Source organism: Mesoplodon bidens (assembly GCF_964165515.1).
Source record: "Mesoplodon bidens genome assembly, chromosome: 3".
Taxonomy (NCBI): Eukaryota; Metazoa; Chordata; class Mammalia; order Artiodactyla; family Ziphiidae; genus Mesoplodon; species Mesoplodon bidens.
In genome coordinates this window covers 128223451-128247280 of record NC_138178.1, presented here as the reverse complement: position 1 = coordinate 128247280, position 23830 = coordinate 128223451, and the positions used below count along the sequence as shown (strand labels likewise).

General features: G+C 37.8%; 1 protein-coding gene across 1 annotated transcript in view; it reads left to right on the top strand.

The window, feature by feature from the left end:
• The first annotated feature begins 95 nt into the window (after nucleotides 1–95).
• The window catches only part of SOS2 (SOS Ras/Rho guanine nucleotide exchange factor 2), a 102454-nt gene continuing 78719 nt past the window's right edge, over nucleotides 96–23830 (top strand). The window contains exon 1 of the mRNA XM_081227239.1: nucleotides 96–303. Within this exon, the coding sequence (XP_081083365.1) occupies nucleotides 217–303 (87 nt within the window). The 5' untranslated portion in view covers nucleotides 96–216. The remainder of the gene's footprint in view (nucleotides 304–23830) is intronic.

Below are 23830 nucleotides of genomic sequence, written 5' to 3'. Positions count from 1 at the left end.
GGCCGCGGGGCCGAGGAAGCCGCCCCCGGAGCCCCCGCCCGCCCGCCGGCGCCGCCTCCGAGCCGCCTCGGCCGTAGCCGCGGCCCGGGCAGGAGGCGGCGGCGGCCGGCGAGGCGAGGCGGCCCGCGCCCTGCCTGTCAGGCCACCGGCCCGGCCCGTTTCGGCCCGTTTCGCCCCGCGAGCCGCCCCCGATGCGGAGGCGCTGCTGCCGGGGCCATGCAGCAGGCGCCGCAGCCGTACGAGTTCTTCAGCGAAGAGAACAGTCCGAAATGGCGGGGACTGTTGGTCTCGGCCCTGCGGAAGGTCAGTGCTGGTGCCCGTGCGGCCGCGGGGCCCCCAGGGAGGTGACGGGGCAGAGGCGGGAGGCAGGCGGGCGGGGCGCGCGGGCCGCGGCCCCTCGGACGCTCTTACGGGGAGCTACACGCCCTCCCCGCGCTCGGGGCCTGCAGGCCCAGCACTTTCACTCCGGTCGGCGATGGGGGCGCGTGATTGCCTGCTGCGTCCAAAAGGACGTTTTCTCAAGTTCTTGCTTGGCCCCGGAAGGAAGGTTTTGTTATGATCATAAAACTGGATTTCACGTTGCAGTCATTTCGTCAGGCCACTTCCGCCGTTGACCAATTTGTTGTCCTCAGGCTGGATTCGGGCAAGAGAAAGTCCCGCTGGTATTTAGACAGTTTCTAAAACAAAAGCACATTTCTAGCCTGAGTAATTACTTTTAATTAAGTTCCTTGGGGCTGTTCCCTTAGGCGATTTGCTCGCGAAGTGTGTCCACTCACCTAAGAGGTGGTAACTTTTTTTTTGTAAGATGGATGTGTTTCTCGAGAAATGTCAGTGAGCCATGATATTGCTTTTAACAATTCTTGAGGTCAATTTAAAGTGCCTCCTCCCTTCCTGCAAAAGGCGTCCCCCCTGTTTACGAGAGATTTCCCTTGTAGAATTCGGTCAGTTTCTTCACTGAGTGCAGTTTAGCACTTAGAATCATTTTAAGGGGACGAAAAAGGAGCAGGTCATAAAAATGAATCTTTTAAGTTTAGGTACATCACTCGGGTGCACCTCTCCTGTAGATGGTGTCAGTTTTCGTCTGCATTTAGGTAATAATCATACTATCATTTTTATAATAAAACCTTTTGTAAGGTCAAGACATTTAAAGAGTGTAAATGGGTGCAGGAGAAGATACCATACCTATTGAGCGTGGGTTTTCCTTGCCAGCAATGCAAACTTAGTCCCTTCTACCTTTTGTGGAAAATAACCAAGAATAAATTTTAAAATAATAAAGAAAGAATAAACATTAATTTAAAAGGCTGCCCTTGGAAAATAAATCTTCATACATTAAATTTCTACAAGTGAAAGGAAGTAGTATATTAAATTAAAAACATTTTCCTCATTCAGAGTTTCAGATTTGCCATTATTTTCATAATTCTTACGAAGAGATACTGCCTCCCTTGGGCCAAACACCAGCTAGTATCTTTTTAAAGAATTTGGTGGAGCTGGCTAGGAGCAGCTAGACAGTTATCATTTCACAGGTATATTAGGTGTTAAAAGTATTAAATTGACCTTCCTTCTGTGGGCAACCTGATTCTATAAGGAGAGGGAAAGAAATGGAAAGTGTGCTGAGTGGTGATAATGAAAAGCAAAGGGGGAAATGCTTAGATAGTAATTAAATCTTCCACCACATAGAAAGAAGTGTGAGTACAGTTATCAGGTAGGCCTGTATTGTTGGCAGTGTGAAGTAGGTCTCCACCTACTAGTATTTTCTGGTAGCAAATAGAATTTGAGTATGTGTTGCATAATTTATTCAGTAGGTAGCTTTGACCCTAATAATCCGTCATGCACAAATACAGATTTATATCTTCAGGTTAGCCTGGAAACAAAGCCAGAGTTAGCATCCAATCCTAGTCCATTGCTTTGAGTCTGGTATTTTGCATTTATGTGTTGTGCTTGTTTTCTTGGAACTCAGATGCCTTGTAGATCTCTATTTTCTTATTCCACGGTTCTTGTATATCCTTTGCTTATGGAATAAATACAGCAAAGAAAATCTGGTCTTTTGAGGTGAATTCAAGAAGCAGTTTCTATTTAACTTATTAATTTACTGTTATTCTAGAATTGAGGTATATTCCCATGGAAGACATTTTTTATGTTTTTGGAAAGTTTTTGGTGTTCATAATTCGGATTATGTTCAGTTTTGTGGTGTTTGTGGTATTGCGACATGTAGGTTTGTAGTGCTTGCTAAGAGTTTTAGTTCTTAAAGAGCTCAAGGTTCACTCTTTGAAGGATGAGTTAAATTCTGGTCTATACTTGCCACCCTTGTCTTTGTACAATGAGAATTCCTACCACTTATGGGGAGGCTCTGTCTTCACATTCAAGGCATCTAGAATTTGGTTTCCTTCTTCCAGCTGACCAGATTGTTACAAAGACTGCTAGGATTAATAGTAGAAGCAGCAATAGTATTAGACTTCTAAGATTTTTCTCCTCCAGTTGGTGTTGCCATCAAACATGTGTATGCTAGTTTCATTTAACATTTATTGAACACATTTTAGGTACTTGGCACCAAGCTGGATACTAAGGATACAAACATGAATAAAAGTAAAGGCCTTGCTCTAAAGGTGTTTACCACCTAGACTGAAAATTATAAACTTTGAGGTTTTGGTTTATGTAAATGAGATAGCAGTTATGAGCTCAAAGTTTTGTAAGGAATATCTCTGTGTTTGAAAAGAACAAGGTTGTTTAATTAACTCTGTGAGGTTAGTTCACTTGGGCATCTTGATGGAACCTCCAAAACTGTTAAAATATAATTTTCAGAAAGGTAAAGTCACAACTCTCATATCAATGTGAATGAACATGTATCGATAATTTTGATTCAACTTACTACTTAATGAGGGAACTCATGAGATCTTAGAACCACTTCAAATGAAAATTGGAGGAGGTAGGTATTTATAGGCAACTTAATAAAAGAATATTAAAGTAAGATTTTTAGGTTGGACACAAAACTTGTTAATGTCCTTCAAGAACATAAGCAGTAAATTTGGGATTGTCTTTCCTGCTGATTAGATTTTGCATCTGTACCAGACAAAAATCTCTAAGTTAATCTGATCAATTTGTAAAATAGCCCAGTCAGTAGAAAGTAATCAAAGGTTCAAGAATAGCACTCTACTGAAGAACACCTAGTTATCTCTTTTGCTTATTTTCAAGTTTTGGCTGATTTTTCTGGAAACCAAAAAATACATATATTTGACAAAGTTACTATTACTGACTGAAAACACAAGGGATTTTTTTAAACCAGCATTAAATATTCATTTCACTGTGTAGAAGAAACAAGAGCATTGAGAAATAGATTTAAGGAAAAATAATTTTGGAAATAGAAATGTGTTGTTCTTTAACTTTTTGTTTTGTTGTGCTGCTGTTCTTTAACTGTTAAAACAAAACTTCACCTAGGACATTTAAGTACATACAGAACTACAAAGGGTAAAGTAGAGCTAAATGACACTACTAATGGATAATACATGCATTGTTAACATTACTGCTAAATTATGTATCTTTCCTAAAAGAGCCAGAGACATAAATGCCTTCACCACTATTCCCCGAGAAGATTGAAGCTATCATATTACTTGGAGGAAAAAAGAGTGTGGGATATATTTGTAAATGCAGCTTATTACCTGTGTCTTTGAAATGCCTGTGGTACTTTGTGCATGTGCTATTCGATTGTATGCTGAGAAAAATCAGTGTAGGCATTCTATATATGGGAAACATGCCTTAAAATCATTTTAGCAGGTTTTTTAGTCCCTGGTATTTCCGTGGTAGATGCCTTTTCTGTAAGGCCTTATTCACCAGGCTAGCCAAGGAAGAGAAAATGTCTGTCGTCTTATTATCTGTAGTTACAAATGTCACAGAGAGCTAGAAAGAATTGGTAGAGTTACCTTGTTCCTGGGTCTAATTTCATTCAGGTTAAATATCGACCTCCCACCTCAACCATTATAGTTTGCTCTTAGATAGCTGTTAAAATTGAACAGGTGTGAATGTTTGAGTTAATTAATAGCAGTCTATGGCAAGGGGGTACGAAGGTTGAGGGTTTTGATTCAGAAATGCTTTTGTGAAATCTGAAAGAGTCTAGTGTTTATGCCTTTGTATTAATATCTCTTGGAACTATTTTAGAAGATTGTGCTGGATCTTTCCTGGGGCCCAGAAGAAAAGCATGGGGGTCCTTTGAGAAAATGAAATTGGTGTTACTGACATAAGAAGGTCAAGGAAGCCTTCTTTAAGGAAGTAACATTCATGCTGAGTTCTGGAGGATATATTCAAATTTTATTGAGTGCCTCCTGTGTGCCAGGTGCTATTTTTGATACTGAGGTTGTAGCAAGGCCTTGCTCTCATAAAGCTTCCGTTCTAAATGGCTGTGACAGAGAGGCCTGGGAGAGACAGACAGTAAAGAAGTTAATTATCTGAAGGATCAATAGGAATTAAAAAAACAAAGAAAGGGGAGAAAGGATTTGAGCCCTAGGGAAAGGTAGGAACGTGACTTGATTTAAAGAACCAAGACCAAGTGAAAAGGAGATGAAGACTTCCCTGGTGGCGCCAATGCAGGGGACATGGGTTCGAGCCCTGGTCCGGGAAGGTCCCACATGCCGCGGAGCACCTAAGCCTGTGTGCCACAACTACCGAGCCTTTGCTCTAGAGTCCGCAAGCCACAGCTACTGAGCCCATGTGCCACAACTACTGAAGCCCGTGCGCCTAGAGCCCATGCTCCACAACAAGAGAAGCCACCACAATGAGAAGCCTGCGCACCGCAACAAGCCCGCGTGCAGCAATGAAGACCAAACACAGCCAAAAGTAAATAAATAAATTTATTTAAAAAATAAAAAGGAGATGAGCTAGTTGAGAGACTCTAGTGTAGACCCAGGTTAAGGTCTCTACCTGTGAATAGGAAGGCCTATAGGGTTATTTATGTGACAGATTAATTAGATGAACTTGATCAAACTTGCTTCTTTGAAAAGATCACTCCAACTAAAAGGAATAGGAGAAACTATGACTTTTGTGACATGAGGCCTGTTCTGGATTTCCTAAAGCCACTGAATATAATAGTAGAACTCTAGGGAGTCATTTGGAATTATTCCAAACTAATAATGACCCAAACTGACCCAAGGGGTTCAGCCAGAACTGGATGAGCATTAGGGATGCGTTTTAGCTTGCTGCATTTAGCTTCCTCTCAGCCATGATTTAGTAGTCTTCTTCTATTTTCAGTTTAATTTTGGTATGGTATATTTGGAGCAATAATATTCCATTAAAGTATTTTATGCTGAGTATCCAAAGCATTACTTGTGTTACCACTTGACATAAATCAAGTGTATATCTTTTATATTAACCATGGCCTTTCTTTCAAGGGAGCAGTAGTTTGATTATATCCTCTGTTAGCCTGCATATTTGAATCAGGAAGGAATTTTAATGGAAGTAATGGATTTAGCATTGTCTCATGGAGTCATGTTAAAAATTAACAACCTAAAATTCTTTTCTTTTTTACATAAGAACATACAGTAAGTAGAAAGCTTTTGAAATGTGTAAAGTGTTATACACTTCACACTTTAATGTGTAAGCAACACAATGAAAATAACATCAAGATCTAGATATGATCTCCTCTAAGTAGAGTTTTCATTACCCCAGTTTTCTTCATTAAAACACTTTGTAAACTCAAATACTACTTCTTACTTACATAGCACTTTGTAATTTTTTCTTTTTTTTTTTTTTTTTTGCGGTGCGCGGGCCTCTCACTGTTGTGGACTCTCCCATTGCGGAGCACAGGCTCCGGACGCGCAGGCTCAGCAGCCATGGCTCACGGGCCCAGCCGCTCCGCGGCATGTGGGATCTTCCCAGACCGGGGCACGAACCCGTGTCCCCTGCATCGGCAGGCGGACTCTCAACCACTGCGCCACTAGGGGAGCCCCTGTAATTTTTTCTTAATTGACCTATTAGCAGCATTTAATAGTTTATCTCTTCCTCCTTTTTGAAATCTTTTCCTCATCTGACTTCCAGGACACCAAACGCTGCTGGTTTTCTCCCTCTCTGACTACTCCTCCTAGTTCTTCTCCTTTGTTGATCTCCTCATCTTCCCATCTACATCATCCTGACCTCCCTGGAGCTTAGTCTTTGGACTCCTGTTTCTATTTACAGTAGATTTCTTGGAGATCCCACCCAGCCTCATTGCTTCACATTTCATCTCTATCTGATGGTTTCCAATTTATAATTCTGGCTCAGGTGTCTCTCCTGAGCTTGGATATCCAATTTCTTTCTTAACACTTCCACAAAGATGTGTGATAGGCATCTCAACTAATACTGAGCTCTTTCTCTTCCCCTGAAAACTTGCTCCTTTTGTAATATTTCCAACATTAGTAAATGGCTACTCCAGCATTCTAGTTGCTCAAAATATCGAGTTATTCTTGAATCCTGTCTTTCTTTTATAACCCATATCTAGTCTGTCAGCGAATCCTTTTAGCTCTACTTCACACTGTAGCAATATTCAGTCACCATTTCTCACTCTTCCACTTCTACCACCTGGGAACACTCTGGGAGTATCAAAGTAGCCTCTTAACTGGTCTCCTCTCTTCTACCCTTGCGCCATTCAGTCTTTTCTCAACACAATAGAGATAAGTGGGATCATGTCACTTCTTTGCTCAAACCTTGTTCAGTGCTTCTCAGAATAAAAGTCGAAGTCCTCCCAGTGGCCTGCTAGGCCCTCTGCAGTCTGGTATTTCCCCTGCTTCTCCTTTTACCTCACTGACCTCATTTACTACTGACCTTTTTTTGCTCTACCCCTGCACCACACTGGCTTCCTCGTACCTCCAACACATAGACATGTTCTAGTCTCAGGGCTTTTGTATGGTATTTGGAGTTTCTTCTGCCTAAAACAACCTTCCTGCAGATAAAAACATGAGTGGCCCTTTTACCTCCTGTAAGTCTTCAGACAAACATCATCTTGAAGAGGCCTTCTCTTGCAGCCTATCTGCACCTCCTGCTTCCTGGACATTCATATGTAAATGTTCACAGCATGTCCCAATCCAAGCTTATTATCATCTTCCCTAAACTTAACGTCTCCAGTATAAATGATACAGTACTCAGTTCTCAAGCCAGAAACCTAGGAACCTAGGCATCATCTGTTCCTCCCTCTCACACCAGGTTCATATCTAATCAACACCAAGTCTTGATTCGTTCTCTTAAAAGGAGTTTTCTAACTTTTTTGCTATGTATCCCAAAAGAATTTTGAAAAATTTGTGCATTTTTATGTTGACATCTAAAAATTTTCATCTTTAAGTTTAGTTTCAGAAGATATAGTTTTATATGTTTTCTAAATACTGATGTTTTAAAATAAAATAGTCCCATTAGTCTTTTAAATGTACCCAATATACACTACCAAATGTAAAATAGATTGCCAGTGGGAAGCAGCTGCATAGCACAGGGAGATCAGCTCTGTGCTTTGTGACCACCTAGAGGGGTGGGATAGGGAGGATGGGAGGGAGACCCAAGAGGGAGGAGATATGGGGATATATGTATATGTATAGCTGATTCACTTTGTTATAAAGCAGAAACTAACACACCATTGTAAAGCAATTATACTCCAATAAATGATGTTAAAAAAATAAAAGGGTAAGGTAATATAAAAAAATGTATGCAATGAAATACACACCGTTCATCCTTTTAAAATACACATGACAAAGTGCTTTTTTAACGGTTGGAAATTTACATTGTTCTTTTTTCTCTGTGAACTTTTCATTCTAGTTTCTCCACGTAATTATATTATAATATAATATTTACTTTTATGTTTAAAAGTCTTTGATTGATCCCTCCTTTGTATTTATACTTCTTTGCAACAACAAAAATGTCTATATACTGAATTTTTAAAAATTTCCCGGGGCTTCCCTGGTGGCGCAGTGGTTGAGAGTCCGCCTGCCGATGCAGGGGACACGGGTTCGTGCCCCTATCCCGGAAGATCCCACATGCCGTGGAGCGGCTGGGCCCGCGAGCCATGGCCGCGGAGCCTGTGTGTCCGGAGCCTGTGCTCCGCAACGGGAGAGGCCACAGCAGTGAGAGGCCCGCGTACAGCAAAAAAAAAAAAAAAAAAAAAAATTTCCCCAATGACCATAAAGCTTTAAAACTTCCTTTTGGGTTGAGTTATTAGTAGTACATAGCTGATCAAAAGAACATAAATGTCATGAATTTTGAAAAATAATAATCATAAAGCACCTGACTTGAAAAATGACTTGTTACCTGATCTTTAGAGTTATTCACTTTTTCATTTTCTAGATTTTCTAGGACTTGTCAAATGACTGATTATTATTACTGCTACTTTTTCACTTTTTTTATTTAGAAGTACCTTCTTTAGTCCAATATATCCAAGAAAGATTGGGAAAATAAAAATAATATTAACTTCAATATACCTTAGCCATGACAGTATTTTCTCATAAGATGTATTTTACCTTATCACACTCTTTAAATACATTTTCATTGAATCCTTGGAGCTGTAGATCTAGCTTATTGTATTAATTTTCTGTTGCTGAATAACAGATTATCAAAAACTTGGTGGCTTAACACAACACACATTTATTATCTCACAGTTTCTGTAAGTTAGAAGTCCAGACATGGCTTAGCTGGATTCTCTGCTTTGGGTCCCATGGGCTGAAATCAAGGTTTTGGCTTGGGCTGCAGACTCATCTGAGGCTCAGGGTCTTCTCCCAAGCTTATGTGGTTCTTAGCAGAATTCATTTCCTTTCAGTTGCCTGTCTGAGGCCCTCAGCTCCCAGAGGCTGCTGCCATTCCTTGCCATATGACCCTCCCTATAACATGTCAGTTTGCTTCTTCAAAGCCAGCAGAACTGCATCTGCTGCTGTCACTTGTCTCACACTTCTAGACCCTCTTTTGAAGGACTCGCCTGATTTAGGTCCGGCCCACCCAGGATAATCTCCCTTTTGATTAACTCGAAATCAACTGATTACAGACCTTAGTCACCTTTGCCATATACGGTAATATTATCATAGGAGTGATATCCTATTCACAGGTCCTGCCCACATTCAAGGGGAGAGGACTGTACAGGGCAATGTATACCAGGGGTGGGAATCTTGGAAGCCAGCCACCTTAGAATTCTGCCTACCACACTTACTCATTTTATGGAAAATATCCCCACATAACCTAATTGGTAAAGTCGATTTAGTTGTCAAGCCAACCAGCCTATTGTATTTATCTTGTTCAGACAAAGTCTAACTTAATTTTTCAATTCAAATGAATGCGTTAATACATGTCACATGCCAACCATCTCACTTCTGAATTCTAATTGTAAGATAGAAAGATAGATAAGGTGTGAAAACTTGCTTTGAATTTTTTCTCCTGAATGAAATAAGGTGATGTTGCCTGTATTTACTTTTGTTTGTTTGTTTGTTTATGGCTGCTCTGTGCAGCACGCGGGATCTTAGTTCCCTGACCAGGGATCAAACCCATATCCCCTGCAGTGGAAGCACGGCGTCTTAACCACTGGACTGCCAGGGAAGTCCTATTTAGTACTTTTTACATATGCTTTCTTTTCTTTGTTCTCATGAGCTTTTCCCCGCATTATAGTGTATTTTTTGACAGTAGGCTAGGGGATAGAAGAAGCAAGGTTAAATGAAAAATATTTATCATTGTCTCCTTGTTTTGGGTCATAGAATTGATTGATTGATTGCACTGCAGAGCAATGCACCATAATGAGATTCAGGTTAAGTAGGAGATCTGCCTTTCTTCAGTTAAATGGGAGGAGGGCAGTTGTGGAGAGGTGGGAAAGGAGAACCTGCTTTATTTACTCCTTGAGTGCAAGTACCTTGCCGACAGATCTTCTTTAAGAAAGAGTGCATATAGTAGTTTTGGTAGTATGCTGAAGGACATGGGCATTTGGCCCAGCGAGTCTTAAACTTTGACTGAATAAAACATACTTAGTAATAGTGATCTTTTCCCCAGGTCACAGGAAAAAAAGCCACTATTAATTTTTTTCAATTTTATTTTTTTCTCCTAAGTTTTTCTTAGGTCTGTGGTACGTGCTGCAGTTTATTTGCTAATGAGTAGTGCAAGATTGTGAAGTAAGTGAACAAGAGATATAGAGGTTTTACAGGGAGAACTGCTTATGATACTTCTTGTTTTTACTTACAAACATGTGCCTATAGTTTTAAGTTTTATAGTCATTTTTATTAACATTCTTCTTGCTTACTATGATGAAGTGTAAGTATCTTAACATTTCATATTCTTCTAAGAGTACTGTGACTTCCAAATGCTCTGCCACTGGAACAAATTGGGAACCATTGATCTAGCCTGTACTTTCTTGGCCCGATTGTATGGGAATGTACTTACAGTTCATTTGCCATTTCATTCCAATCAAGGAAAATTTTAATGACAAAACTTAGTTTCAGCTAATAGTCTTTCCTGTATGTCTTGATTGTTTTATGGTAAGCCCTTACCTACTATTAAGCTACATAGAATGAGGTTCCTGGCCTGTACTTTCTGCGTTTTAAATAAACCCACCTTGGGGACTTCGCTGGTGGCACAGTGGTTAAGAATCGGCCTGCCAGTGCAGGGGACACAGGTTCGATCCCTGATCCGGGAAGATTCCACATGCCGCAGAGCAACTAAGCCCGTGTGCCACAACTACTGAGCCTGCGCTCTAGAGCCTGCAAGCCACAACTACTGAGCCCGTGTGCCAACTACTGAAGCCCGCACACCTAGAGCCTGTGCTCTGCAACAAGAGAAGCCACTGCACTGAGAAGCCCGCGCACCGCAACGAAGAGTAGTCCCTGCTCGCCGCAACTAGAGAAGGCCTCACCGCAGCAAGGAAGACCCAATGCAGCTATCAATCAGTCAATCAATCAATCAATCAATCCACCTTGAAAACCTGTCAAGAAAGCACCTAATTAAGAACACTAAATCTAAGTGGGAAGTGAATATTAATAGACAGTGGGAATAGAGGAACATACAGTGGGAATCCCCTCATTTATAATGTTATATGGGATAACTGAGTCTTCAGGTACATATCCAATGAAATAAAACCAAAGTTAATGGAGTTCTTCATTTTTCCCAGTCTCCGAATTTCAGCAAGTCCAGGGAATCTATTTGCTACCATGAATTTATTTAGCAGCTGTTTACTGAGTGCTTGCTTTATGCAAAGCATGGTGCTAAATTACCTTTGTGTTAGGAATAAAGGAGTGGGGAAATAGGAAGAGACCAAAAACATAAGAAATAGTTCCTGACCTTAATGAGTTTATAGTGTACAACTGTGGTTTCAATTCTTGATTATACACCCTGATCAGAAAAATGCTACCTCAGAATATTAATTTTTATATTATTTTAAATAACTTATTTGAGAATTAACATATAATAAACTGCACATCTTTAAAGTGTACAGTTTGATAAGTTTTTATGTATGTATACTTAAGTGAAACATTCATAATGAAGATAGTATATCCTTCAGCCCATAGATTTCCTCTTGACTCTCTATAAGTCTCCCTCCCATCCCTCATGATCTCTAATCCACAAGCAATCACTGATTTGCTTCCTATACTATAGATTGCTTTTTCTAGAGTTTTTTGGTAATAGAATCACACAGTATATATTGTTTTGTTTGCCTGGCTTCTTTCACTCAACATAATTATTTTGAGATCCATCCATGTTGTTGCATACATCAATAGTTCATTCCTTTTTATTGTTCAGTAGCATTCCATTGTGTGGATATACCACTTTTTTAAGGTTTATTTATTATTTATTTATTTGTTTAATTTATTTTTGGCCGCGTCCAGTCTTAGTTGCAGCATGCAGGATCTTTTGTTGCTGTGTGCAGGCTCTTCGTTGTGGTGCACAGGCTTCTCTCTAGTTGTGACGTGCGGGTTTTCTCTTCTCTAGTTGTGGCACACAGGCTCCAGGGCACGTGGGCTCTGTAGTTTGTGGCACACGGGCTCCAGTTGAGGTGCTCGAGCTCAGTAGTTGTGGCACGCGGGCTTAGTTGCCCCGAGGCATGGGGGATCTTAGTTCCCTAACGAGGGATCGAACCCACATCCCCTGCATTAGGATGGATTCTTTACCACTGGACCACCAGGGAAGTCCCCATTTTTTTTTTTTTAAATCCATTCACTTGTTGATGTACATTTGATTTTCATATCTTGGCTGTTAAAAATAAAGCTGCTGTAAACATTTGTATACAAGTCTTTGTATGGGCATATAGTTCCTTTTCTCTTGGGTAATTACCAACAAGTGACTGGATCAGGTAGTAGGTGTGTGTTTAACTTTTTAAGTAACTGTCACACTGTTTTCTATTTGAACTGTTGTACAATTTTACATTCCCACCAGCAACATATGAGAATTCCAGTTCTTCCTGCCAGCACTTGGTATTTAAATTTATTTCTAGCCATCCTAATAGGGGTATTATACTGGTATCTTGTTTTAATTTGCATTTCCCTGATGATTAATGATGTCAAGCATCTCTCCTGTCCTTATTTGCCATCCATATATCTTCTTTGGTGCACTGTTTGTTCAGATCCCTTACCCTTTTTTGTTAAGTTGTTTGATTTCTTATTGTTGAGTTTTTAGGGTTCTTTATGTATCTAACTATAAATCCTTTATATACAAAGATTTTCTTTCAGTCTGAAGTTTTTTATTCTCTTAATATTACCTCTTTAAAAATAGCAATAAATCTTTATTGGGATTTTTTAACAAAATTATTTTTAAAAACAAAAAACCCCACATGTAAACAAGAAAGAAAATAAAGTGAGTTGGCATTATTATATATATATATACATCCAAGGATCAAAACAAATTCTGGGTTAACATTGCATAATCCAGTAAAATGTTTTGAACCATCAATGTTCAGGGTAACTGTATTTAATACTATCAATAATGATACCTTGGGCTTCCCTGGTGGCGCAGTGGTTAAGAATCCGCCTGCCAATGCAGGGGATGCGGGTTCAAGCCCTGGTCCGGGAAGATCCCACATGCCGTGGAGCAACTAAGCCCATGCACCACAACTACTGAAACCTGCGCGCCTAGAGCCCGTGCTCCACAACAAGAGAAAACACTGCAGTGAGAAGCCCATGCACTGCAACGAAGAGGAGCCCCCGCTCGCTGCAACTAGAGAAAGCCCATATGCAGCAACGAAGACCCAATGCAGCCAAAAATAAATAAATTAATTAATTTAAAAAAATAATGATACCTTATCTTTGAAGACTATAAAATAGTTTATGGATTGTAAACTATATAGTTTAGGTTTTCATTCTTCCCATTAATCCATATGCCACATGTATACTAGTCGTAAAATGTATTTATATTGTCACTATAAGTCCAAAATATCCATCATCCCAAATTAACCAGGTTACAATTATCTGATCTCCAGAATTTTTATGGTGAGATGTGCTAGAACCCATACATGACAACTTCATTTTTCGAAACTAACCTAATTCTAAATTCTGTCTGATCTGCAACTTACTCATTTCTTCTCACTTTCTATATATACATTAAATACTATAGCAACTTCACCTTAAAAAGTATAGCTAATACATTCATACACATTTAGTCAATAATTTCTGACAGCGTTATAGCTTATTTACCAAGAAAAAGAGCTAATTTTTACTTTAAAATTTAGTTCAAGTATTGTCATAATAGTGTTATTTAATTGAGAATGATGGCTTCAACTTAGAGCATTCAGTGTACACATTAATATAGTTTAAAATTAAAGAATTAAATTATTCCTATGGAGAAAATCTCAGTTCTTAAAAGAAAGACCAAAATATATTGTTTTATTACTATAAAATGTTATTAGTTCATTGTCTGATTTGCTGATTATATTCAATTCACTCTTAATATTATCTTTTGAAGAACAAAAGTTTTAAATTTTTATAAAGTTCCATTTATCCATTTGCTTTTTTACAGACTGTGCCTTTAGTGTCTAAGAGATCTTTGGTCAACCTAGGGTGACAAATACTTTCGTCTATTTTTCTTCCGGAAGTTTTATAGTTCTAGGTTTTACATTTAGATCTATGATCTATTTGAGTTAATTTTTATATATGATGAGATAATTTTGTATCTGTTATGTTTGTTTTTTTTGTATATGGTTATCTGGTTATTCTACCATCATTTATTGCAAAAGCTATCCTTTCTCCTTTGCTAAATAAAGGCCTTTGCACCTTTATCAAAATCATTTGTCTAACAGACGTAGAGAATGGACTTGAGGACACAGGGAGGGGGAAGGGTAAGCTGGGACGAAGTGAGAGAGTGGCACGGACTTATTTATACTACCAAATGGAAAATAGATAGCTAGTGGGAAGCAGCCGCATAGCACAGGGAGATCAGCTCGGTGCTTTGTGACCACCTAGACGGGTGGGATAAGGAGGGTGGGAGGGAGATGCAAGAGGGAGGAGATATGGGGATATATGTATATGTATAGCTGATTCACTTTGTTATAAAGCAGAAACTAACACAGCATTGTAAAGCAATTATACTCCAATAAAAATGTTAATAAATAAATAAAATTTGCATGAATGAGCAAAAAAATCATTTGTCTGTATTTGTGTTTTTATTTCTGGATTCTGTATTCTGTTGCATTGGTCTTTTTTCCTATCTTTTAAAAATTTATTTATTTTATTATTTATTTATTTGGCTGTGCAGCATGCAGGATCTTAGTTCCCTGACTAAGAATCGAACCTATGCCCCCTGCAGTGGAAGGGCGAAGTCCTAACCACTGGACTGGCAGGGAAGTCCCTTTTTTCTTATCTTTACATCAATACCACACTATTTGGATTATTGTAGCTTTGTAAAAAATCTTGGAATCAGGTAGTTTTAGCCTTCCAACTTTGTTCTTTTTCAGAGTTGTTTTGTTTATTCTAAGACCTTTGTATAGCCATAGGAATTTTAAAATTAGCCTGTCAATTTCTACCAAAAAAAAAAAAAAAACCTGGTATCTTGATACAAATTGTGTTGAATTTATAGATTATTTGAGGGAAATTGACATTTTAACAATATTGAGTCTTTAAACCCATACAGTTTAAATTTTCATTTATTTAGGTTTTTAAAAATTTCTATGAGCAATATTTTATAGTAGTTAGTATATCTTTAGGATGAAATTTGCTGCTTTTTCTTTTTAAATTTAATTTTAACTCTTACAACAAACAAAACTTCCAGTATTGTTAATTGGTGTTTGAGGCACTTGCATCCTTGCAGAAATCTTAGTAGTGGAATAAAGAATTTGACATTAGTAAATATACAGACTGTGTATCCAGAGGGATTTATTTCTACATTGTACCAGAAACTCAAATGATAGTTGATTGAACAAGTGCACTAGCAAGATATTTTTATTTGATTGTGAGTATGGGGAACTGAAAGAATATATGTATTAGGAAATAGCATTTCCGAAATTTGTCAAACCTAGTGTTTATCAATTTAAAAAATAAAGTTTAATGCTTTTATATGTGTCTATGCATGAATCTATAGTATTATGACTATTCTGTTTACAGTGTGTGTATAAGGAAGTACCTTCTGGCAATTTGAAAATACGGTGTAACTAAAATACAGGTCTGACTTGTTAATCTACTGTTAAAGATTGAAAATTATTTTAATTGCTCTTTTTCTGACCAGTCTTTCAGAAAAATCTGAAAAATGAGTTTGTTCTGATGTGGTAATTTTATGTTGACTGTCTCTCAGGGTGCTGAGATAGTAAATACTGTGAAAGTACAAAATATGGTTATCTTTCATTGTCATCTTGATGTCCTTATTAGGATTTATGGCTGGGATTTTAACACTGTATATTTGTTTTTATGACTTTTCATATTTGCGGTTTAACAAGTTTAGCATAAGAAACTCAGATGCTCAGTGTTAAGGTTGCTTTGTAGGTTATTTACTAAAATCATAATCATAGAAAAAAGTCCATTAGACATTATCTTAATTCTCATGCACAGTCATTTTTACTGATTAGGGCCCTTGGCTTTTATGGAAGGATGTTATAACAAACAGCCTTATGAACTCCAATATAAATGTTTATTTTATATTTTTTAAAATGTCTGTTGATCTAATAGAAATACATGGTAGGATGTAATTAAGTTTCCTCTTATTATATGAAAGAAGTGCAGGTTGTAAGAGGAAATATTTATTTCTCCCAAATCTATTTGGAATTTCTAAAGAAATATAAAGCCAGGTTTTTGGATGTTAGTCCTATATGAATTTCTAATTGCCTTATTTAAACTCTTCTTATCCAGACTTCTTCAAAAAGTAGTTTTTAATTATTGTCTCCAGTTTCATGTGTCCTTCTTCTTTCTCACTTCCCCACTTATCATGTTCCCTTGTAAATTTTTTTGTATTTTATCAAAATTATTCATGGAAAAAAAAAAAGGTAAATAGCTCTATAAGGCTTGTTACGAAAAAAAGCATTACCTCCTCACTATTCACAACATTTTTTGCTTCCTAGAGGCAGTCCCTTTAATTTTTCAAAGTGATTCATTTCAGTATTCTGTATCTCTAAGGAAAAAAAGTGCTTCTGTTGCTCCTTATGACTTTTCTGTTTTGGGCATTATCTGTCGATTTCCTACTCTGGAAGGTAAGGATTTAATATTCTTCAATACACATATACATTCCCCCTCCAACCACATATACTTTCTGTCTCTCCTCCCACTCCATGGTCATATCTTAATTTTGGTTGGATCAGTATTCAGAGTTTATAGTATTATGACCATAAATAACGACCATATACTATACTATATGTTATTTATAGTTAAACCACTTTTTCCTTACTACCTAACCTTTTACTGAAGTTAATAATTGTCTTCTTTTCTTGTTTGTGTATTTTCTATGTATTTATTAATTTAAGCTCAAACTCTCTACCAGTTGTTTAAATATCCTCTCAACAGTTTTAGATCCATCAAGTACTCTGATAATTTCATCTTCTTGAGATAGCTTCTCTTAGAACCTTCTGATCTGCTCTAATCAGACTAGTGACCTTTATGCCTGTTGTACAGCTCTCATCTTATAATTTTCCCTTACTTCATCCTGGGCATTCCTTTGGCTTTTCTTCTGTATTGGTTCCTTTGTTTCCTTTTTTTTTTTTTTTTTTTTTTCAGAACTGTCACCACTGTAGTTCTTTTTTTTAAATAGATCTTTATTGGAGTATAATTGCTTCACAATACCATGTTAGTTTCTGTTACACAGCAAAGCGAATCAGCCATATGCATACACATGTCCCCATGTCCCCTCCCTCTTGAGCCTCCCTCCCATCCTCCCTATCCCACCCTTCTAGGTCATCGCAAAGCACCGAGCCGATCTCCCTGTGCTATGCTGCTGCTTCCCACCAGCCAACTACTGTACATTCGGTAGTGTATATATGTCGATGCTGCTCTCACTTTGCCCCAGCTTTGCGCTCCCTCCCCATGTCATCAAGTCCATACTTTATGTCTACCTCTTTATTCCTGCCCTGCAGCTAGGTTCATCAGTACCATTTTTTTTTTTAAGATTCCATATATATGTGTTAGCATACGGTATTTGTTTTTCTCTTTCTGACTTACTTCACTCTGTATGACAGACTCTAGGTCCATCCACCTCACTACAAATACCTCAGTTTCATTTCTTTTTATGGCTGAGTAATATTACATTTTATATATGTACCACATCTTCTTTATCGATTCATCTGTAGATGGACACTTAGGTTGCTTCCATGTCCTGGCTATTGTAAATAGTGCTGCAGTGAACATTGTGGTGCATGTCTCTTTTTGAATTATGGTTTTCTCAGGGTGTATGCCCAGTAGTGGGATTGCTGGGTCATATGGTAGTTCTATTTTTAGTTTTTTAAGGAACCTCCATACTGTTTTCCATAGTGGTTGTATCAATTTACATTCCCACCAACAATGTAGGAGAGTTCCCTTTTCACCACACCCTTTCCAGCATTTATTGTTTCTAGCTTTTTTGATAATGCCCATTCTGACCGGTGTGAGGTGATACCTCATTGCAGTTTTGATTTGCATTTCTCTAATAATTAGTCATGTTGAGCATCTTTTCATGTGCCTCTTGGCCATGTGTGTGTGTTCCTTGGTGAAATGTCTGTTTAGGTCTTCTGCCCATTTTTTAACTGGATTGTTTGGTTTTTTTTATCTTGAGCTCCATGAGCTGTTTGTATATTTTGGAGATTACTCCTTTGTCTGTTGTTTCACTTGCAAATATTTTCTCCCATTCTGAGGGTTGTCTTTTTGTCTTGTTTATGGTTTTCTTTGCTGTGCAAAAGCTTTTAAGTTTAATTAAGTCCCATTTGTTTTTATTTCTGTTACTCTAGGAGGTGGGTCAAAAAAGATCTTGCTGTGATTTATGTCAAAGAATGTTTTTCCTATGTTTCCCTCTAAAAGTTTTATAGTGTTTGGTCTTACATTTAAGTCTTTTATCCATTTTGAGTTTATTTTTGTGTATGGTGTTAGGTAGTGTTCTAATTTCATTCTTTCACATGTAGCTCTCCAGTTTTCCCAGCACCACTTATTGAAGAGGCTGTCTTTTCTCCATTGTATGTTCTTGCCTCCTTTGTCGTAAATTAAGTGCCCATATGTGCGTGGGTTTATCTCTGGGCATTCTGTCCTGTACCATTGATCTATATTTTTGTTTTTGTGCCAGTACCGTACTGTCGTGATTACTGTAGCTTTGTGGTATAGTTTGAAGTTGGGGAGCCTGATTCCTCCAAGTCTGTTTTTCTTTCTCAAGATTGCTTTGGCTAGTCGGGGTCTTTTGTGTTTCCATACGAATTGTAAGATTTCTTTGTTCTAATTCTGTGAAGAATGCCATTGGTAGTTTGATAGGGATTGCATTGAATCTGTAGATTGCTTTGGGTAGTATAGTCATTTTCACAATATTGATTCTTCAATCTAAGAACATGGTATATTTCTCCATCTGTTTATGTCATCTTTGATTCCTTTCATCAGTGTTTTGTAGTTTTCTGAGTAAAGTCTTTCGCCTCCTTAGGCAGGTTTGTTCCTAGGTATTTTATTCTTTTTGTTGCAATGGTAAATGGGAGTGTTTCCTTAATTTCTCTTTCTGATTTTTTGTTGTTGGTGTATAGGAATGCCAGAGATTTCTGTGCATTAGTTTTGTATCCTGCAACATTACCAAATTCACTTAATACTTCTAGTAGTTTTCTGGTGGCATCTTTAGGATTTTCTATGTATAGTATCATGTCATCAGCAAATAGTTATGATTTTATTTCTTCTTTACCAATTTTATTCCTTCTCAGTTCCTTCCAATTTGTAGGCTTTCTCTAGTTGGGGCGAGCGGGGGCTACTCTTCGTTGTGATGTGCGGGCTTCTCATTGTGGTGGCTTCTCGTTGTGGAGTATGGGCTCTAGAGCACAGGCTCTGTAGTTGCGGCGCATGGGCTTAATTGCTCTGCGGCATGTGAGGTTTCCCGGACCAGGGCTCGAATCCATGTCCCCTGCATTGGCAGGCAGATTCTTTTTTTTTTTTTTTTTTTTTTTTTTTTGTGGTACGTGGGCCTCTCACTGTTGTGGCCTCTCCCATTGTGGAGCACAGGCTCCGGACGCGCAGGCTCAGCGGCCATGGCTTACGGGCCCAGCCACTGTGCGGCATGTGGGATCCTCCCGGACCGGGGCACGAACCTGCGTCCCCTGCATCGGCAGGTGGACTCTGAACCACTGCACCACCAGGGAAGCCCGGCAGGTGGATTCTTAACCACTGCACCACGAGCGAAGTCCACCAATAATGTTTTTTATGAGCTTTCTTGTACATGTCTTCTGGTAAACGTTTGTGCTTATTGCTCTAGAGCAGTGCTGTCCAATTGAAATATAATATTAACCACATATGTAATTTAAACTTTTCTCTTAGCCACATTAAAAATATAAGAAGACACAGATGAAATTGATTTAAATAATGTATTTAACCCAATAAATGTAATCATTTCAGCATATAGTCAACATAAAAATTATTGAGATATTTGACATTTTTTTTGTGTGCTAGATCTTTGACGTCTGGTATACATTTTACTCTTATAGCCCATCTCCAGTTCAGTAGAGCTACATTTCATGTGCTCAGTAGCCACATGAGGCTAGTGTCTACTGTATTGGACTGTAGAGCTTTAAAGGATATAAAATATTGAGTAGTAGAATTACTGGATCATAGGGTATGCCTATCTTGAACTTTAGTAGTTAGTTGATGGCAAAGTTTTCCAAAGTGATAGAGCCATTTTGCATGCCATTGGCAGTGTGTGAGAGTTCCCATTTTTCTACATACTCAACAACACTTGGTATTATCACACTTTGGGTAGTAATTTTTTTTGTTCTGTTTAGTAAATCCTTTTCTGTCCTGAGGTCATGAAGATAATTGTCTATTATCTTGTTTTATTTTATCGGAACTTTATTAGGTCTATTTATTTAATAGGTCTAAAATCAACTAAAATTGATTTTTATATCGAGTGTGAATAGGAGTTGATTTCATTCTTCTCCATATGGGTATCCAGTTGTTCACTATTCATCAGCTTTCCCCAGTGTCCCTCAACAATCCTCTCCCTGCCCATAGTGACACCTTTGTTGTATATCAAGGGTCTATATATCTGTGGGCTTGTTTCTGTACTCTCTGTTCTGTTCTGTTCATCTGTTTGTCTGTCATTATATCACTATCACATTATTGAATACTGTAGCTTTGTAATAAATTCCAATAATGATTGGAGCAAGTAGTTATATTTCTTTAAAAGTATATGACTGGGGCTTCCCTGGTGGCGCAGTGGTTGAGAGTCCGCCTGCCGATGCAGGGGACATGGGTTCGTGCCCCGGTGTGGGAGGATCCCACATGCCGTGGAGTGGCCGGGCCCGTGAGCCATGGCCGCTGGGCCTGCGTGTCCGGAGCCTGTGCTCCGCGGCGGGAGAGGCCGCGGCAGTGAGAGGCCCGCATACCACACACACACACAAAAAAGTATATGACTGATTTCTTAGCTTTTTGTATTTCTATATAAGTTTTGAAATTATCTTTTCAATTTTAACCAAATATACTGTTTGGTTTTGACTGTGGTTTTATTAACCCCATGGATCAGTTTGAGGAGAATTGATATATTTACAATATTAAGTCTGATAATTCATGAACATGGTATTTTATTTTATTTATTTAGATCATTAATTTTTCTCAGAGTCTGATTTTTCTCCCTAGGAGTCTTGTACTTCTTATCTAAGATTTATTCCAAGATACATGGTGTAATGTTTATTCTGTTGTAAGTGATATTATTTTAAAATTTTATTTTCTAACTTTGTTGCTGTTACAGAGAAATAACATTTTATTTTTATGAATTGAAATAATTTATGTGTACAATATTTTTATTTTCCTTCGTGGGTGTATTAGTCTGGGATCTTTAGAGAAACATACACACACACACTCTCTCTCTCTCTCTCTCTCTCTCTCTCACATAGAGGCAGAGAAGTGCAGATCTGCAGTCAGTAAGCTGGAGACCCAGGAGAACTGATGGTGTAATTCTAGTCCAAGTTCTAGTCCAAAAGCAAAAGAAGACCAAAAACCTGGGCTGTCAGGCAGAGAGAGAGAATTCTTTCTTACCCAGCCTTTTCTTCTATTCAGGCCTTCAGTGGATTGCATGAGGTCCACCCACTCTGGGGAGCGCAATCTGCTTTACTCAGTCTGCCAGTTCACATGTTAATCTCATCCACAAACACCCTCAGAGACACCCTCAGAAATAATATTTAACCAGATATCTGGGTACCTGGTGGCCCAGAAGTTGACACATCAAATTAACTATCACAGTGGGCAATCAAATCATCTGCAGATTTGTTTCTTTTCTGATTCTTATACTTTCATTTTTCTTGCTGTACTTCACTGGCCAGGACATCCAGTACAATGTGGAATAGAAATCATAATAGCTAGTATCTTTGCCTTTTTCCTAATCTCAAAAGGAAAGCTTTCAGTGTTTTACCATTAACTATGATGTTTCTTGTAGATTTTTGGTGATATCTTTTACCAAATTCAGGAAGTTCATTAAGAGATTTGATTATGAATGAATATTCAAAATTTTATGTGCTTTTTCTACATCTGTTTAAGATCATATTATTTTTCTTTCTTAATCTGTTATCATGGTGAATTACTTTGCTTGATTTTCCAACATTAAGCCAACTTAACATTCCTAGGATAAATCCAGCTTGGTCATGTTGTATAATTTTTTAATATATTACATAATTTAGTTAGCTAATAGTGTATTTAGGCTTTTGTTTCTAGGTTCATGAGTGAAAACGAGCTGTACTTTTCATCTTTTTGAGTTTTTATATCAAGGCTAGCCTCAAAATAACTTGAGAAGTCTACTTATTCTTTTACTTTTTTTCGAGAAAGCTTGCTTAAGATTGTTGCATTTCTTCCTTGAATGTTTGATGAGTTTGTCAGTGAAGCCATCTAGGCCATGCAATGAGCTATAAAAGCAAGTCTTAACATATTTCAAAAAAATTGAAATCGTAGAAAATATGTTTTCTGACCACAATGTGATTATTCTAGAAATTGATAAAAAAGATAATGTGAAAAAAAATCCCTGTGTGTTTAGAAATTAAGAAGTATACTTAGAGTATTTAAGTATACTTAAATTATAAAAGTTAAAGAAGAAACCATAATGGAAATTAGAAGTTATTTTGAAATGGATGACTGCAAAAATATTCCATATAAAAATCTGTGGGTTTTTTACAAAAGTAGTTCTTAGACAAAATATACATATTGCAAAAGAAGAAAGGTTGAAAATAAGTATCCATCCCAAGAAGTTAGAAAAAAAGAATAAATAGAAGAAAAAATGAAGATGAAATATAAAACAAACATAAAATGGAAAGCATCAACAAAGCCAAAAGTTGGTTCTTGAAAAGATTAATAAAATTGATAAACCCCTAAGAGACTGATAAAGAAAAGAATGGACACACAAACAACTGATATTAATGAAAGAAAAGACTTCACTGAAGTTTCTATGAACTTAAAAATGCAAGAGGCTATAATGAACAATTTTATGCTAAATTTTGAGAATTTAGATGAAGTGGTCAACTTAATGCTGTTTTCTTTGTGGGAAGATTTTTAACTACTGCATCAGTTTTCCAAAATAACTATGAGACTATTAAAATTTTTTTCTTACTTATTATGTCAGTGGCATTGATATCCTCCTAATACCATGCATTAGAACAATACTTTTCTCTTAATCATTCTTTCAGCAGATATTTACATGACACCTACTATAATGCTAGGCACTATTTTTTACCTTCTTTTTCCTCATATTCAGTTTGACTGGATTATTTTTTAGGACAGATTACTAGATTCTAATTTTAAGAAATTTAACAACAGGGACTTCCCTGGCAGTCCAGTGGTTAAGACTCCGTGCTTCCACTGCAGGGGGTGCAGGTTTGATCACTGGTGGGGTGCTAAGATCCCGCATGCTATGCGGTGAGGCCAAAAAAAAAAAAAAAGAAATTTAACAACAAAAGAGTCTCAGCACAGCTGTGTGGCAACAGAAAGCAGCATATACCATTGTAAAAGAAATCTGACTAGCACTTACTTCATAGAGCACCTCTGTAGCGTGTAAAGTAGTATGATTATTCAAGGATACCTCTGTTGCTAGGGTTCATGATCTAGTGTTCATAGACTTCTAGTAGGTTTATTTTATTTATTAACTTTGCAGCAGGTTTTTATTTTTGCTTTATATCTATTACAGTGCTTGACACCTAAAGAAACACATTTTGTCTTCAAATTTGGATGTGTATATTAGTATCATTTGTCTGGACTCAGCACTCAATGCCTTGGTTTCTTGGCCTGTATCTGCTCTGAAATCATCAAGCTGTGTCTGTCTACCCAGGGGC